Genomic DNA, 18,753 nt, shown 5'->3' on the forward strand with positions numbered 1-18,753 from the left:
TTTGTTCCGGCCCTCCGGTCCAGTTTAAGAACCCATTGTGGCCCTCGAGTCAAAAAGTTTGCCCACCCCTGGGTTAGATGCAAATAGGTGGAGTCACTGTGGAAAGCAGTATGGAGTTAACTGAAAAATTACATATGGAACTGCCTTATAACCCAGTGATTCTACTTCAGGGAATGTATCCAAAGAAAACCAAAACACTAATTCAAAAGAATATATGTACCCCTATGTTCACTGCAGTGTTATTTACAATATTTGGAAACAGATCAAGTAGTCCATCAGATGAGTGGGTAAAAATGCTGTGGTAAATTGACACAATGGAATACTACTCTGCTGTAAAAAGGAAGGAAATGTTACCCTTTGCGATAACATGGACCTGGAGAACATTGTGCTAAGTAAAATAATTCAGAGAAAGACAAGTACCATATGATTTCACTCGTGGAATTTTTAAAAAATGTTATTGATGTTGTGAGAGGGAGAGAGAAACATCAATGATGAGAATCATTGATCAGCTGCCTCCTGCACGCCCCCTACTGTGGATGTAGCCTGCGACCCTGGCATGTGCCCAGAACTGGGAATCCGAATTGGTCCACACTCAACCACTGACCCACTCTGGCTGGGCCTTAGGTGGGATTTAATGAACAATCTGAACTACCAAGCAAAATAGAGACAGACTCGTAGATAGAAGGCAGGCAGACAACTCTGGTGGGAGGTGATTAAGGGGGTGGAGGGTTTGAGAAAAAACAAACAAACAAAAAAACCCCTGATGGACATGGACAACTGTGATAGGGGGAAGAGGGCTTAGAGGGGATAATGATGGGGAAAAAACTTAAAATATTAAAAAACACAAAAATAAAGAGTAGGTGAGTGCTTTCCAGTTTTCTTAAATAACCTGACCCATGCAAAACATTGCTTATTTTGGTCCAATCCTTGATTAAAAGATACTGTATACATCTTGAAATTAAAAGGAGAGTCAGGACTAGATTATACTTGGGGGAGAGCTTTTCTTTCTTTCTTTTTGAGAGTTTGTTTATTTTGCTTATCTTAAATGAGATAAAGAATATTTCCAAGTGGGCAGGTTTCCAACTTGGACCATGTACACAAAGCAGCGCATTCTAAGGAGAGTGACTGAACGAAGTATTTTGCCCACGTTTATTTTCTCCTACAAGTGTGATGTAAAACTTTTCACATGTGCAGAAGCAGCCGTTTTTGCAAATAACAAATGCAAGACTAACAGGTGTATGGCAGACCCAAGACGCACATGTGGTTCTCATCAGCTGCCTCTCGCCTGTTTTAAATCGAGGTTTTCCGGTAACAACCAAAAAAGTTATTTCTCCTGAGGCCACGGCTAATAATCCACTCAGCCTGCCTTCCCACCCCTTTCTCACAATAGTAGTTCTAACAGCTTCCAGAAAAGACGACGGCAGCGGGAGGGGGCGGGAAGGGGAGCCCCGGACAGTAGCAATTCTGGATTTGACCTTTAACTCCGGGTGACCTTGGGCCTTAGTTTCCTCCTTTAGGAACTGGTTGGCGCATAAAACGCGGGTTTGTTTTCCAGCCTCCACGCCAAGCAGGGTGGGTCTTGTAAAGCCAGGGGCGGTTCCGCCGGCGCCTGGACACCTTTCTGGTTGCCTCCGCGGGAGGAGCAGAGACCAGGCATGCTGCCCAGCACCCCGCCAGGACCAGGACGGCCCGACCGGAGCGATCCGGTCCCGATGTCACTGGGACACAGGTTTGCAACCACAGGGGCGGCTCGGGGCTGAAGCTATCCCAGCTGGGGTGGCGGCTCCTCCGAGAGACGCGTCTCTGTCTCAGCTTTCGAAACTCAGGCCAGCGAGGCGCTGCAAACCCCCGCCCTGTGGGGTGCGCAGAGACGCGGGCGGGGCGTTCCTCCGCGCCCCTCGGTAGACCCTCACACGCGCATCGCTAAGTGGACGTTTGTCTCCCTCGCCCCCAAGAACGCCGGTCGAGAGGCTAGGAAGGCCCCCTGGGCTCGGAAAACTTGGCAGTGTCTCCCGCCCACGACCCCTGTCACCTCCGTCAGTGAGGGGAAGGTTTTTCTCCCCCGAGGAGGTCCTCACAGCGCTGGGTTCAAGGACTCCGCGCACGTCGCGGGTTTCCGTCGGGAACCTCCGCCTACCACACGGCTGGGGGCGGGGCCTTCAAGCTGTGGCCGTTGCCCCGCCCAACCGCCTCCCAACGGCTCCCCAGGTTGGGGGTGGGGCGGCCCTGGGTTGCGGCGAGTGCGCCTGCGTGCGCCTGCGTTCAGGCGCGGGGCGTGGCTCGCGCGTGGCCCCGCCCAGGCCTGGCGTCTCCGCCCGCCCCATCTCCCAATCTCCTCAGCGTGGCGCCGACGCTGCGTGCGGCGCGGGTTACCCAGAGTGCTCCGCGCCGAGGCAGCTCACTGGAGTTTGGTTCTCGAGGCGGCGGCAGCAGCGGCGGCGGCTCCGGCGGCTCCTCCTCCTCCTCCGGTGGCGGCGGCGCCCCGGGCCCGAGCCCGAGGCCCGGCTCCCTCTCCGCCACCCCGCGCGCCCCCTCATCCTCCAGCGCCGCGGGGAACATGAGGCTCCGCTCTCGGAGGCCGGCGAGTGAGTGACCCTCGTCCCCCGTCTCAGCCCGCCCGCCCGCTGGCCTGGCCGCTCCCCCCCCGCCTCGCCCAGGCAATGACAGCGGCTCCGTCGTCTCCGCAGCAGATCAGGGACCGGCTGCTGCAGGCCATCGACCCCCAAAGCAACGTATGTACCCCCCGCGCGGGCCGGGACCGAGGCCTCGTGGGCCCGGGACCCTCCCCTTCCCCAGTATCCCTCATCCTCCGGGCTTCCGGGACCCGTCTGAGGCCCACCTGTCCCCGAGGGCCGCTGCCATCCCAGCCTTTCGCCCCCCAGGCTCAGACCCGGAGCGCTTGGTACGTGAGGCCGAGGCTTCCGTGCGGCCTGGGTGAAGGGAGCAGACCGGATCTGAGGCCAGAGCTTTGCCTCCCTTCCTGCTCCAGCTCTACGGCCCTTGCTGCTCCTGACTGGGCTTACCCGCCTTGCCCTTCCCCCGAGACCCGAGACCCCCGGGAAACCCTCCCGGCGTGGGGGAGGGGAGGGAGAAAGGCTGTGGAGCAACTGGTGTCCTAGGTATAATTCGGGGAGCCCTTGCCACCTGTGTTTCGGTCTTCTGGGTGAGCAGGGAAGTCCTTCCCTCTTCTCCTGGCTGGAAGCACATTGACTTCGGAGGGGACCCCCCCTCATCCCCCCCGCTCGTTTTGCCCCTCGCTGGGTGCTCAGGGCGCCTGGAGAGGCCCCTGGGTTCTGGGAGTGGCCATGCCTTTGCCGGGTGCCTCTTGGGGTCGCAGCCAACGGAAGATGATCTTGGGGAAGGTGGGATTCTTAATGTTGCCTTTCTGGGCCTAACTGCCCATTGCGTCTCTGACCAAGCCAGAGTCCCACTTTTTGGTAGAGAATTAGGGGTGATTCTTTGCTATCTCTTTCTCCCAAGAGCCCTGTTTAGGTTGTCTCTTTCCCCTACCTAGGGGTCCCAGCCTGGTGGCTTGTGACCTAGATGGTCAGGCTTAACCCCAAGGTGTCTTTCTCAGATGTCCCTACAATGAGGCTACTGTTTGCAGAGGGATCTTCCCTGCTCCCTCCGTGTGTGAAGGGAAAGACTCATCATGTTCTCACATATTCTCCAATGGGTTGCTGGCGATAGGGAGTCATTTTCCCCTGTAGCAGGAGCAGGTTGATCAATGGGAAGATGGTATCCTGGTATGAAGTGAGTCCCTGCATTTGCTGGGAGACCAGGAAGTGGCCATTGAGATCACTTCTTAACATGCTGGGGATGGAAGAAAAAATCATCTTGGGCTTGCCAGGTAACTTTCACTGTTGGGGCTTTTGGTTTTCCTTTGTGTGAGCTTGGCTAATTGCTCTTAGTATGCTTTAGCCTATTTTAGTTGTGTGTGTGTTTTAAATCATGCTGGATTGTGCAGTTTTGGTAGAAACTGAGAAGTTATTATTCTCTAATCTGGTTTCTGTGTCATAAGTACCCCTGCTCTTCAGGCCCCATTAAGACTGACTTGGTGGGAATTGCCTTTAACAAATGTATACATTTTTGTTAGGGTTTTGGGGGTGGAGTAGGCACAAGCTATGTAAAACCTTCCAGAATTTTTGCAGTAACTGGTGCTGCTATAATTCTGAAGACTGAAATATTAGAGGATAAAGCAAGTGACATAAAAAATGTAAGTCTTGATGACTTTTGCATCTTTTGTGGAGTCCCAGTGCAATTTCTTGAATTCCACGTGCTTGTTTGACTTTGGGAGAATCTGAGAGTGGCTGAGATGTTAGTATTGACCCTTAATGCCACCTAGGAGAGCTTTGGGATCAGAAGGTGCTTTCACAAGTGTTCATGATGTTGTAGATTAGGTGGGGCAGCAACCTCAGGGGCTGCATTGTGTGTAAGGCTCTAATCTAGAGGGTTCCTAGGAGTAGGGGAGGAAAAGGTACTAACCAGAATCTGGAGGAGGGAACAAATCTCAGCTTCATGTATCCTGGTGCGTGCAGGAACATTACATTCATATGAGCTAATGGCTGTTACATGGCATAGAATTCACATTTCATGTGGCTTGTTTTGGATGACTCTAGTGATAGGTGTGCATAGAGTCCTACTAAGTAAGTGTGATGGATGGAATTGGGAAATTGTCTCTTTGAATATGAGTGATGAGGAAAGTCCCTCCTTTAAATGCTGCCATTGTTAGTGTTTGTGAACATTGTTAATAACCATTTGACTAGAGCGTGACTTAGAGCAAACCGAGTATAGAAACTCAGAACCATGGTGGAATAGGTTGCTAGTGGAGAAGGTGCAACAGTATGGCCAGGCTGTAGTTTTCTTTTGACCTGGGTCCAGGTAAGAGTGAGGTGGCTCCAACAAGGCATTGCTGCCATACAGCTGCTCTTCTCTGCCTTACCCAATTATGAACTCCACTTCTGGATAGTTAGTTGACACATAGATGTTCATGGGGAAAAAAATGGGGACAGAGTTGAAGAGCCAACACTAAAATTAAACGTCTTTTGAGAGAAGCAACACAGAATTGTGTCATGTAATGCTTACCTTTATGGGCAGTTATGGTTAACAAAACAGCTTTTGCTTGAAAAATCAATGTAGGGCAGTGACCTAATATCCGTAAGTATCTGAAAAATTAGGGAAGTAAAGTAGCATTTACTGACCTCCTCCTTGACAAAGGAGTTCTTAAGAGGAAAGTTGTTTCTTTGCTCTAAATTCTAGCCTCTGGAGTATTTGAATTTCTATAGCATCAACTCAGTACTGAAGTAATTCTTCTACACTCCTTTTCAGATACACTAACAGTTTTTCGGAACAGTCAAGCCTTACTCCCAGAGTATTGAGATCTCTCTGAGTGCAGTGTGCACATTTGTTACAGCTTAATCTTGCTTCATTAGAGATGAAGTTGAGGGCAGTGTCTTTTCCTGCCCAGAAATCAGAGTTAGTCCACCCCAGCAGTCTCTTTAGCAGGTGATTAGGTTCCCACTTTTGTTTCACAAAAGTTCAGACTTTGTCTTCCTGACCAGAATGAAAGTTTTGTGAGCATGGTTTGTTTCTTATCTTCTCTCTCTAGAGCAGAAGCATTAGGATGTACCTTCTAAATGCTGGTTAAACTGACTACTAACCCCTAGGATCCTTCTTGGACTTATGACTGAGGAGCTGCATTTGAGCCATCTTTTACAGAAAAGCCCTTGTGACTGCTATAGGCCCAGGGGATCAGTATGGTATATATTCCAGGGGTCCTCAAACTACGGCCCGCAGGCCACATGCAGCCCGCCAAAAACATTTATCCGGCCCGCTGGGTGTTTTTGCCGCCGCTGTGTGCATAGGAATTTGTTCATAGTTTTTTTTTAAACTATAGTCCGGTCCTCCAACGGTCTGAGGGACAGTGAACTGGCCCCCTGTTTAAAAAGTTTGAGGACCCCTGGTATATTCTAATGCAGAACTCTGTAGAGCTGTAAGGAACATGAATGTTTATCTGCCATCTGAGTAAAGGTCTGACTGAGATGGTGAGCAGATACTGAAGCCCCATGGCAAGTTGAATAACAGCACAAGGCAGGCCTTGCTCCAGGCAGGTGATTATCCCTATATTCAGAGCAGGGAGAGGCTAGAGGAGGCACTGAGGGGAAGAGGGACTTGGACTGGCCGTGGACGCTAGTGTAAAAGCCTGCCAGCAGTCAGGCTCTTCAGCAGGAAACTTCAGGCATAACTTTCTTCTTCACAGTTCTGCAGACATTAGGTTCCAACAGGAGGTGACCAAGGGGTCTCTGCAGAGAGACACACTCAAGAAGGATAATTTTCTCACCTAGGAATCTGAAGGTTAAGATGCTGCTTAGTTTTCCTGGGCTGCAAAGTGGAACTGGGGACCGGAGTATGTGCCCCAAAAGCTCCTTCCCGATCCAGGGTTCAGGTTATGGAAAGGGCAGCCGAGGCTAACATGAATTGTCTTAAAAGTTTTTTAATGCAATGTGCATTGTGTGAACTTTCTAAAATAACAAAGCTTTACACAGATATGCACACTTCACAGGACTTTGTATAGCATTTTTTTATATATATATTTTATTGATTTTTTACAGAGAGGAAGGGAGAGGGATAAAGAGTTAGAAACATCGATGAGAGAGAAACATCGATCAGCTGCCTCCTGCACACCCCCTACTGGGGATGTGCCCACAACCAAGGTACATGCCCTTGACCGGAATCGAACCTGGAACCCTTCAGTCCGCAGGCCAACACTCTATCCACTGAGCCAAACCGGTCAGGGCTGTACAGCATTTTAATAGCATCTTCTACTTCCCCTCATCAACCCTGTAAGGAAGGTGAGTTGAGCCACCTCTCTCTCATTTCTGCACAGTGACGGTATACGCTGCTGTGTCCAGGAGAGGACAAGATGCTTTTGTTATTTACTGACTTCATGTGAGGTGACAGCCCCAGTACCCAAAGTTACTAAGTGATGTACCTCCAACTCTAAATACTACCACACTGCTTTCAAAGATGGAGAGATGGCTCTGAAGAGGCCCAAGAGGGCAGTGTCCTCGAGCTGATAAGACAAGATGTGGGAGCCTCTTCTCTCTCACATAATTTTATATGTGACTCCAGTAGTTGGGTTAGATTTACCTGTGCCAGATCTAACAGGTTGACAATATTAGGCAGCCTGCCCCAGAAACATCTTAAGGTTACTATTAGGGACAGAGTCCTGGGCCAGACCACACTGTGGTGTGGCAGCTGCCAGCTGACGTGGAACTTTTCATGAGTCTTGTTTTCTGCTTCCAGGTTACAGCAGTTTTGATATTAACTTAAAATGCCATTGATTTCTGCAGAAAAGAGGACTCTTGTAAAATGGAAGACTGCTTGTTCTGATTCTCTCCAATATATTAGAGCATATGAAATCTAAGTATGTCACTGCCTGATCACGCTGTTTGCCAAATTCAGTGACATTCCTGTCTTTGCTCTTTATACTGTAGCCAGGATCTATGGGGAGAACAGTGTGGTGTGTTATGACTGTGGGAAATAGACAGGTAACAAGTGTCTGTGATGAAGCAGGTGTGTGTCCTTGTTGTGACACTCCCTCAGAAGAAGGTGGACTTTACCTTACATCTTCATGGAGGTCTCTGGGTGGTCCTCAGAGGTGGCTTTAATTGGATTGTGTTGTCCTTTTTTTTAAAAAAAAACAACTATGTTTTTATTGATTTTTAGAGAGAGAGGAATAGAGAGATAGAAACATCGATTGGCTGCTTCCTGCATGCCCCCTTCTGGGTATCAAGCCCAAAGCCTGGGCATGTGTCCTGCGGGAGTATGTTGCAAAGGCCTGGATAACTGTCCAGGATCAGCCTGTGGGAAGTGGGTTTTTGTCCTGATAACAGTTTTTAAAAGGCACCATGGTCAACTGGGCTCCTGGGCTCAGGACACAGATGTGTGTGGCAGGACACACACCTCGGGGTTAGTTGTAGGAGGGTAGCTGTGCTCGCCTATGGCTTGATTTTTGTGTCTTTGTGGGCATCTTCTTAGATGGAATTCTAGTTTAACCAGAACCAGGCCCCAGGCTGATCTCTATGTGATTGCAGTCCAGTAGGTGGGTCTCCTGCCCAGCCCCTCACAGCAAATTGTGTTCTGGAAGCTGGGGAAGCTGCCTCTGTTGTGCTTTTTCTTTTTAATCCTGGTGGTGGGCTGTCCCCCAGGGGCCCACTAGCTAGTTGTCAGAATGGGAGACTGAGATTGTGGCTCAGCAGGTGGCAGTGTAGGCAGTATATTGTCACTTCAGCCCCAGAATGCCCATGCTCAGAGCCCCCTTCTATAACAGCTTCTTTTCACTCTTGAGGTACAGGTGTGGAATGGAGCAAAATTGACATAGGGATTCCATGAACTGGGGAGCATTTCCTGCATTAGGAAGGCCTACCAGTGTTGTGCATGCTGTTTAAAAGTACTCTTTGAATGAATTCCAGGTCTTTGGGGGCAATATACTTAACATCTCAATCACCAACTGGTATACTGTTTATGGAGACATATGGTAAAACTGGAAATGGTAGCTCAGCCATTGAATAAACATTTCTAGCAAGAGCTTATGTGCTGGGTACAAAGGGTGCAGACCTGGACATTCCTGGCCCTTAGGTTCCAGGGACCTGGAGCCTCCATTGTAAGGAGAAGGGCAGGCATAGTATGTGCACATGGACTATTTGGGGTGGGAGTGGGGATCTGGGGTTGAGGTGGCCTTAAAAGGCTTATAATTGTCTTGTTCAAAGATTGTTCAGAATTCTTAAGAGCGTGAGAAATGGCTTTCTAGAGTACTTAATCATTTTGAGTTTTCAGAATGAAAAGTTTTACAGTCGGGTGAAGGAAGTCAGTTTTTGGTTCATCTCTGATCCTAGGGGATCAGAGAGTTTGGAGGAGTAGCTGGCAAGTCTTGAGTAGTTTTTCCCCTCAGCAGTGGGATGGGAAAGGGGCAGGTGTCAGGTTCTGTGAAGAGCTTGGGAGCTGATTTCAAGTATTTGAAGTGCTGTTGTACCCCGGTGTTAGGTTTACTCTGGGTGGCAGGAGTTCCCAGGAGGGAGGCCCTACAGTACTTTGGGGAGCTCTTGATTATTGCCAGAGCTGGCTGGAGACAATTTGGGACTACCATATCAGGTTGGGGTACAGACACACCCAGGCCCTCTGTCTGGACCCAGAGACTCCTGATATATGAGTTCCTAGAGGTTCATGTCAGGTGAGGTGCCACTGCCAGACAGATGGAGTTCAAAGCCTTGGAATGCCCCTAGGACTGCAACGAAGTTTCCTGTCTTCATTGGAGGCTATGAAGTGAACAACTGCCATTTACTGAGCATATACTATGGGCCAGGGACTTTGTGGAGTGAATCGCATCCTCGTTGCTTCTCTGAACTTCATTTTAGGGAAGATCTGTCCAATATTGAAGAGGAGGCTGTTGGAATTTGGGCCTAAACCCAGTGCTGGTTAGCGTTAGCTCAGAAGCCAATGGGCTTAATGACAGCAGTCTTCCTGCTCAGTTCCTATAACCTTTTCCCTCTTAAAATTTCTAGCCTAGCTGCTCCTAATCTTTTTTCTGTCAGGATCCATTTTTATGATTAGAAACATTCAGGAACTCCCACATAATGACAGGTGTACTTTGAGTAGCTGTTTTTTGAGAAAATTCAAGGACAGAGCTAATCTAGTCATGCTTTGAAATGAAGTTATGTCTTGTCATCCAAACAGTATCTACTTAAACCTGCACGCTGACCTTTCTTGTCTGTGTATGACACCTACGGCTGGAACCTTTGTACCGTTTGTTGCCACCCCCACCTCACTCCCTCCTCTCCCTTTTCCAGAAACCTTTCCTGCTTTAATCCAAGACAATTTCCCCAGGTACCGCACATGACTTAAAACTTACATTCCTGCTGATAATACGTCTTGTTATTCATGTTCTCCTTGGATTACAAGCTCCCTGGTAGTGGACCATGAGTTCCTCCCTATGTATCTAGGACTTCATAGCAACTGGGTGCTCGATGCTTGTTGATTATCCTGTGCAAAGGACTGATCTTGGGAACTGGCGGTCAACGCTGGGTAGGTATTGAGTGCTGTACTTTTCAGCACTCCTTGTGTGTTAAAGACTCATTTAATCTGTACAGCAACTGAGGAGGCAGGTACTGTGCCATTGTGGAAACTGATGATCTGCGGGCATACTGCTAGAAGTGATCACGCTGGATTGAAACCCACTTCCAAGTCCTCACCCACCTGCTGAGATCTCCCATGTCACTGTGACAGCACAGTGGGTATAAGATGTTGTACTCTTTCAAAAAACTACAAATGGAACTCCCATTTGACCCTGTGATCCCACTTCTAGGAATATATCCCAGGAAACCAGAAACACCAATCAGAAAGGATATATGCACCCCTATGTTCATAGCAGCACAATTCACCATAGCTAAGATCTGGAAACAGCCTAAGTGCCCATCTGTAGATGAATGGATTAGAAAACTGTGGTACATCTACACGATGGAATACTATGCTGCTATAAAAAAGAAGGAACTCTTACCATTTGCAACAGCATGGATGGAACTGGAGAACATTATGCTAAGTGAAATAAGCCAGTCAATGAAGGAAAAATACCACATGATGTCACTCATTTCTGGATAATAAAGACCATTATAAACTTATGAACAAAAATAGATACAGAGGCAGAGCTGCCTCGAACAGACTGTCAGACTACAGCAGGAAGGCCGGGGAGGGTGGGAGGGCAGGAGGGGGGTGGGTAAGAGATCAACCAAAGGACTTGTATGCATGCATATAAGCATAACCAATGGACATAAGACACTAGGGGGTAGGGGAGGCCAGGGGATTGTCAAGGGCGGGGGGGGGGGGGGAAAAAAGGAGACATATGTAATACTTTAAGCAATTAAAAAAAAAAAAGAATTGTAAAAAAAAAAAAAAAAAAAAAAAAGATGTTCCACTCTTCTTCCCTCGTCCAGATCCTTATACATTAAAAAAAAAAATAAAAAAAAAAATATATATATATATATATATATTTATTTATTTATTCAGAGAGGAAGGCAGAGAGAGATATAGAAACATCAGGGATGAGAATCATAGCTCAGCTGCCCTCCTGCATGCCCCCTACTATGGATGGAGCCTGCAACCCAGGCATGTACCCTGACTGGGAATTGAATCGTGACCTCCTGCTTTATAGGTTGACACTCAACCACTGAGCTACACCAGCCAGGCATTCTGTAAGCTGGGCACTCTGTAGACCTTTTTATTCAGGCCAGAAGGAAATGCTTTGTGTTTCTCTTAAACTTTCTGAGGAAAGGATATGAGGTGATTCTTCCTTTTTGTTTCTCGGCTGGCATTTTTTACCCCTGACAGAGAAAAGATGGCTCGTGATCTTAGATCCCTGGTTCAGTGTTCCCAGGAGATACTGTTCAAATGCCATGTTGGGATCTTTGGCTTTTTTTGGTCATGTGACAAACCAGACCCTTCCTGGACACTCCTCTCCCCTGGGTTTCATTCGTTAGGGTTAGGAAGTAGGTGATGCTTTTTCCAGGACACACCTCTGATGGGTCAGCCTCATAGCTGCTGTGTGCACAGAGTGATGTTGTAGGTGGCTGGCCTAGGGTCTGTGGTGGAGGGTATTTTGGTGCACATGTCAGCAGTCAGCTGATTTACTGATAAAGGACTGCTGTGTGTGTGATTGTGGCTCACTGAGGGCCCAGTAGGTGGCTCCTCTGCCCTGCTGGTATCTTCAGCTCCATCCCCTACCCACACCTCTGGTCATACTTGGCTTCTTGGGTAGTACCCTGACCCACCAAGCTGATCGAAACTCCACTTACATGCACTGGGGACTGGGGACTTCTTGTCTGCTCGATGGCTTATTTTGATATCCCCTCCCCCATGCCAACTTAGCTCTCCTGTCCCCTTTTGCGGTCAGGTCCCTGTCCTAGTCCAGATTGGGCTGTGGGGTAGTGGCCATATTCTCTTTCCTACAGGTGATCTCTAAGTAGCTAGCTAACTGCCCTCTTCTTCTTAAGGCCAGCCCTTCTAGAAGCCACTTCCCAACTTTACCTCCTCAGTTCATCTTGCATCTGTGCTGGGCATGCAGTTGGCAAGCTTGCTCTTTCATGCTGTCTATGGGGGTGAGTGACACTAGGGCAGGGGTGGGCAAACTTTTTGACTCGAGGGCCACAATGGGTTCTTAAACTGGACCGGAGGGTCGGAACAAAAGCATGGATGGAGTGTTTGTGTGAACTAATATAAATTCAAAGTAAACATCGTTACATAAAAAGGTACGGTCTTTTTTTTTCTTTTTAGTTTTATTCATTTCAAACGGGCCGGATCCAGCCCGCGGGCCATAGTTTGCCCACGGCTGCACTAGTGTGTAGGTATTTTCTATATAAATACACACACACACACACACACACACACACACACACACACATATATATACACACACTAGAGGCCCGGTGCACAAAAATTTGTGCACTGGGGGGGAGGGAGGAGGAGTCCCTCAGCCCAGCCTGTGCCCTCTCGCAGTCTGGGACCCCTCGGGAGATAACGACCTGCTGGCTTAGGCCTGCTCCCGGGTGGCAGAGGGCAGGCCCAATCCCTAGGTGCCTGCCCCGCAGCTCCTGGTCCGGCTCAGAGCAGGGCCGATTGGGGAGTTGGGGCGCCGCCCCCTGTCATGCACAGAGCAGGGCGGATTGGGAGGTTGCGATGCCACCCTCAGTCACGCTTAGGGTAGGGCCGATTGGGGGGTTGGGGCGCCTCCCCCTGTCACACTCAAGGCAGGGTTGATGGGGAGGTTGCGGCGCCACCCCCTGTCACGCACAGAGCAGGGCAGATCAGGGGGTTGTGATGCCACCCTAGTCACATACAGAGCCAGCCAATCAGGGGGTTGGGGCGATGCCCCATCACGCACAGAGCAGGGCCCATCAGGGGGATTAGGGCTCCATACCCTGTCACACACAGAGCAGGGCCCATCAGGGGGTTGGGGAGCTCCCCCCTGTCACGCACAGAGCAGGGCCGATCAGGGGTTTAGGGAGCTCCACCCTGTCATGCACAGAGCAGGGCCGATCAGGAGGTTGTGATGCCACCCTCAGTCACGCTCAGGGTAGGGCCGATTGGGGGGTTGGGGCGCCGCCCCCGTCACACTCAAGGGTCAATGGGGAGGTTGGGGCACCGACCCCTGTCACCCACAGAGCAGGGCCGATCAGAGCGTTGGGGCACTCCCCCATGTCACACTCAGGGCAGGGCCGATGGGGAGGTTGCGTCTCCAACCCGACACACACAGAGCAGGGCCCGTGTGGGGGGGGGGGGGGCGGTTGGGGCGCCTCACCCTGTCACACACAGAGCAGGGCCAATCGGGGTTGGGGAGCTCCCCCCTATCAGGCACAGAGCAGGGCTGATCAGGGGGTTGGGGTGCCTTCCCCTGTCACGAACAGAGCACGGCGGATAGGTAGGTTGTGGCCCCGCCCCCTGTCACACACAGAGCCGCAGGGCGATCAGGGGGGTTGGGCGCTGCCCCCTTTCACGCTGCTCCAGGGGCCAGAGAGCCTCGCTGCTCTGCTGATCCCGGTGCTGGGAGGCATATCACCCTTTTACTATATAGGATAGAGGCCTGGTGCACGGGTGGGGGCCGGCTGGTTTGCCCTGAAGGGTGTCCTGGATCAGGGTGGGGGTCCCCACTGGGGTGCCTGGCCAGTCTGGGCGAGGGGATGAGGGCCGTTTTTAGGCTGGCGGGTGCCTGAAGCTCCCAACCTCTCCTTTATTCCTTTTTTTAAAAATTATTCTTGGATTTATTTACTTCTATGGCTGTCACTGGAGCTGAGAGCAGCTTTAGCTCAGACCTTGGCTGCTGAAAGCAGGTTTCTGGACTTTGTTTACCTTTTGTATTTGAAACTTTGTTGCGACTCCAGCTCTGAGATCCAGGCTGACTGAAAGTAGGTTTCTGGGGTTTTTTTTAGCTTCTATATTTGTAACAATGTTTATTAGAGAGCAGCTCAGATCCCAGCAGGCAGGCAGGGAACCTTAGCTTCTTCCGTCACTGAAGCAAGCAAGCCTCCGTGTTCGCTTCAAGCTGCCTGGCTGCCGGCCGCCATTGTGGCTGGCAGTTAATTTGCATATCACCCTGATTAGCCCATGGGAAGGGTAGCGGAGGTACAGCTAATTACCATGTTTCTCTTTTATTAGATAGGATACAAGCCTGATATGCAAAGTGTCCCCTCGGGAGTTTGACCAGGAGACTGGGAGTTCCATCGCTCACTGTGACATGTGCTGACCACCAGGGGGAGGCGTGGAACAAAGGAAGGCCCCAGCCAGCCCTGATCCCCAGCCAGGCCTAGGGACCCTACCCATGCACGAAATTTGTGCACTGGGCCTCTAGTGTAATATAGGAACATTAGACCCTTTCCGCTAATTATTTCACATTGTATGCCTCCAGTGTTAAGTTAGAATAGTTGCTAGTAGAGCACCTGTCCTCCACTTCCTTTACTAATTCTGTTTGCAGGTCTCCCACAGAGGGAGGGTAGCCCTGTGCTCATGACAAGAGCTTGAAAGCAAAGGGGCTAATTGGCTCAAGTCATTCAAAGGTCAACTTCCTGTTCTACTTTTTGTGTAGCTTTCACACAGAGTGGTGTCTTCCCTCTAGCCTTTGCAACTTCAGGATTCACCCTTGTGGAACATTATTTAAGGCAGTGGTTCTCAACCTTCCTAATGCTGCAACCCTTTAACACAGTTCCTCATGTTGCGGTGACCCCCAACCATAAAATTATTTTCGTGGCTACTTCATAACTGTAATTTTGCTACTGTTATGAATCGTAATGTAAATATCTGATATGCTATATGTGTTTTCTGATGGTTGCGACCCACAGGTTGAGAACAGCTGATTTAAGGGAAGAAAGAGCAGGGGACTTTCCCAGAAACCCCAGTAGACATGTCCTGGTGTCTTCAGACTTTGCTGGAATTAGCAGGCTATGTTGGTTGGTTTGTCCAGAATAGAGGGAATGCCTCAGGAGACATCAGGGGCCTGTTGTTGGTGAAGGGGGTAGTAGAGTGGGAAGCAAGCTGGCAATGTCCCCTGGGTGCATGCTAGTTTAATCACATCTTTGATGTGATAGTACCATCAAATAGTTGGTAAAGTGCTGGGGGCTGGGAGACTTGGGTCCAGCTGGCAAAATGGAAGTAGCTGAAATGTAAGGTCTGGATGGGCTGGTTTGAATGTTGTGAGGTTGCAGCACTGAGTTCTGAATAACCCATTCCTTCTGGTCAAACCCGCAGACTCGCCGTAACCGGTTTGGCTCAGTGGATAGAGCGTCGGCCTGCGGACTGAAAGGTCCCGGGTTCGATTCTGGTCAAGGGCATGTACCTTGGTTGCGGGCACATCCCCAGTAGGGGGTGTGCAGGAGGCATCTGATGGATATTTCTCTCTCATCAATGTTTCTAACTCTCTATCCCTCTCCCTTTCTCTCTGTAAAAAATCAATAAAATATATATTTTTTAAAAAAAACCCAAAAACCCGCAGACTCTAACTTGCCTGTAGTTGCACTTGGGCACCTTGCTGTTACCTTGTGTTTGCGCAGGTGCCGGTTGCAGCTTCTGACTCCATCATGAACTGAGGAGCACTCAGGAGTCCAGGAGCTCCTGCTGCAGTGCTGCTTGTTGTCCTGTCCCTAGCAGCTCTCCTGGTGCTGCAGTAACTGCCTAGACCCAGTCTGGGCGGAAGAGGTGGTACAGTCCAGGAGGCCCAGACCACCCAGGCCTCCTATAGTTATGAAAAGGCGGTGCCTATGACCCAAGCAAGAGCCATGCTCTGCAGACTTCTGTCTTCTGGGCTCAGAGGCATGGCAGGCCCTGGCTGTGTTCTGGTCTGGTATGATTGTCCTGTCTATTTCCTCTTGTCTCTCCCCTCCCCCTGGTTAACCTGGTAACCAGAAACTGGTGCCTGCATATCTTGGCCTAGCTTCTTCCTCTTAGGTAACTGAGAGGAGTAAGGGCAGGTGATTTTCATGACCTTCCTTTTTCCCACCCGGCTCTCAGCAAGCACCTGAAAGTGGGGTTGTCTGCTCCCCCTTTGCTGGATGCTGGCAGCCTGACAGTGACAGAGGTGGACCACAAGTTAAGTTTTAGGCACTGTGTCCATAGACATAATTTTTATCTGTTGTTAGATTTTGCTTGGCTTTGGTAATTACTGTGGAGAAATTCTGTTTACAAGTGGAGATGATAAAACTTAGAACCATTTTTAGTGAACATTTAGTAATTTATAAGCATTGGCATTTCTAAAGAATCCACGTCCTTCCTCTTTTCATTTATATGTGATGTTGAAATACAATAGTGCAGATGGATTCTAGTTTCATTCAAATGTTATTTTAAGTACTTTGAAATAATGAAGAACTCTAATTTATTGTGTGGTGTGCCAGTAAACGTTTCTAGGAAAAAAATGCATTTACATATGTACATAAGTTTATAAATTCTACTGATATGAAGGATGGGTAGCACACAGTTTACAAACAAGGAAATAAACAACACTATTGTCAATTCCATGCAGCCAATTGTTTCAGACTGCTTTCCTTGATTGTTGCTGAACTTTTGTATCTATAGTCATTTTAGGAATATAGTTCTTACTTGAAGATTAATTGATATTTTTGTTTATATCAGTTAAGTGATATCTGCCGAATCAGATAATAGTTTTCAAATACTGGAAGAATATGTCCTCAATTGTGCTATTCCTAATGTAACGGCTATGGGCATGATACATTATTAAGTTTTATCTGCATTATTGACATTTTCTCCATCACTTTCTTAAATCTAAACCCCAGGGTTGCAAACTATTTCTGCAGAGGGTTAGGCAGTAAATATTTTTGGCCATACAGTGTCTGTCACAATTCTGCCTTTACATATGGCACAGAAGCAAACATGGACAATATGAAAATGAATGGACATGGCTGTGTTCCAATAAAAACTTTGCTTATGTGGTTAATTTTATATTATGTGAATTTCACCTCAATAAAAAAATATATAAAATGGGGGAGGGGATTTTTTCTGCAAAAATAAGCATTGGAATGTCCAGCTGGTGTGGTTTAGTGGTTGAATGTGGACCTATGAACCAGGAGGTCACAGTTCGATTCCTGGTCAGGGCAGGTGCCTCGGTTTTGGGCTCGATCCCCAGTAAGGGGTGTGCAGGAGGCAGCCGATCAATGATTCTCTTTCATCATTGATGTTTCTGTCTCTTTCCCTCTCCCTTCCTCTCTCTGAAGTAAATAAAAATATTTTTTTAAAAAACTGGTAATTTTTTTTTTTAACACCAAGTGTTTTAAAAACAGCAACAAAAAGCAGGCATTGGGATGTATAGAGTTCGCCAATCTGACAATAAATCAAGACCTGATTTGAGTGTTTGTCAATTTCTACAGTTTAAATACTTCTACCAGGCTCATTTCAAGCCAGTAACATGATGCTAGGAAAAGATTTCTGAATAACCTTGGGCTCTCGTAGGCTGCTATGAGCTGGCTCCAGCACACTCCTGGGTGGAGTCCCTATCCTAGGCCAGGTTGGACCCTGGTGCAGGGTACAGATGTGCAGATGGAGATCTGGGTTGTAGGCCACAGGTTCTTGTCCAAGATGGCATCAGTGCCTTTACAGCTGGCTGCTGAAAGGTTCTCTTAGTTTGAGTGTTTGGGGGGCCATGCCCAGAGCCCCTTGAAGGTACTTAATAAGTCAAGCAGGGCGCTGTGCTCCAGATCCTTTGCTGCCCATTCTTTCTAGGACTCTGGGGCTGAGGTGACCACCTCCCCTCAGCCAGTGGTTGGGAGGAATTCTTTCTCTCATGTGCCACACTGTTTATTTTCTTCAAAGCTTTCGGGACAGTCACCTGTTCTGTTTGCTTGTTTCCCTGACTTCCTCCTCAGCACATATATTTGTATTTTCCCAGTAAATAAATAGTTGCTAAATGAACACTTATGTCTATTCTCTTCTGGCTGCAGTGGTTGCAGTGTGCAGTCAGGATGGCTTTAGGCTCCCATGTCGAAGTTTTTCTGACATGTCCTGTGTGTGTGTGTGTGTGTGTGTGTGTGTGTGTGTGTCCATCTTCTGACTACATCCTCCTTCCAGATCAAAGAATTCATTGTTGCTAACCTCACCACTGGGCCATAAAAATTGCTCTAGATCTCAGCATGGCTAATGCCATATTTGTTTCTGCCCCCTTCTTCCAAAAAAGAAGGAATGAAACCCACACCCAGTGCACCTTGAGGCTGCTTTTGTACTGACTATGTGGGCCTCATTTACAGGCCAGACAGTCTTCAGAGAGTCTCAGTGGCCTCTCTTCTGCCGACCATGGTATCCAGAATTGCCACTTTACTGAGAATCACACTGCTAGTTAATAAGATAGAAGGACTGGCTACGCGTGCAAGTCCTGAGTGTTTCATTCCTAATTAGATGAAGGCAGTTGGATTTCTGGGGACCCAGACCAAAAGCCATCACCTTATGGGAGTAGGGAAATAGCAGCCCTGGAGAGGCCAGCATTGCAGCCTCCTGACACACCAGATGGGTAAAGCCAGGTGATCTGATAAGGACCAGGTGGAGCCCCAGTTTTGCTCTGAGCTGCCTGGTAGGCTAGTGACCTGACACCTATCCCTTTGCAGGAGGTGGAAGTGTGTGAGTTCAATGAGGAAAGAAGGAGGAAAGCTGGCCTGACTGAATGACAGATGTGTTGAGAGTCCGATAGGATAAGGAGACAGATATGAAAAGGTA

The 18,753-nt window shown here is 48.8% G+C and overlaps 1 protein-coding gene across 3 annotated transcripts in view; it reads left to right on the forward strand.

The window, feature by feature from the left end:
* Nucleotides 1–2,372: 2,372 nt before the first annotated feature.
* Nucleotides 2,373–18,753, forward strand: part of MED26 (mediator complex subunit 26) — a 50,788-nt gene continuing 34,407 nt past the window's right edge. The window contains exons 1-2 of one of the 3 annotated variants that reach the window (XM_059696348.1): nucleotides 2,373–2,732; nucleotides 3,578–3,850. Coding sequence is in view for 1 of the 3 variants with exons in the window: in XM_059696347.1 (XP_059552330.1) it covers nucleotides 2,661–2,732 (72 nt within the window). In the remaining 2 variants the exon portion in view is untranslated. Of the gene's footprint in view, nucleotides 2,733–3,577; nucleotides 3,851–15,590; nucleotides 15,881–18,753 lie in introns of all 3 variants that reach the window. The other 2 variants (XM_059696349.1, XM_059696347.1) reach the window with 2 other exon arrangements.

The sequence above is a fragment of the Myotis daubentonii genome, chromosome 5 (genome assembly GCF_963259705.1).
Source record: "Myotis daubentonii chromosome 5, mMyoDau2.1, whole genome shotgun sequence".
In the NCBI taxonomy this organism is placed as follows: Eukaryota; Metazoa; Chordata; class Mammalia; order Chiroptera; family Vespertilionidae; genus Myotis; species Myotis daubentonii.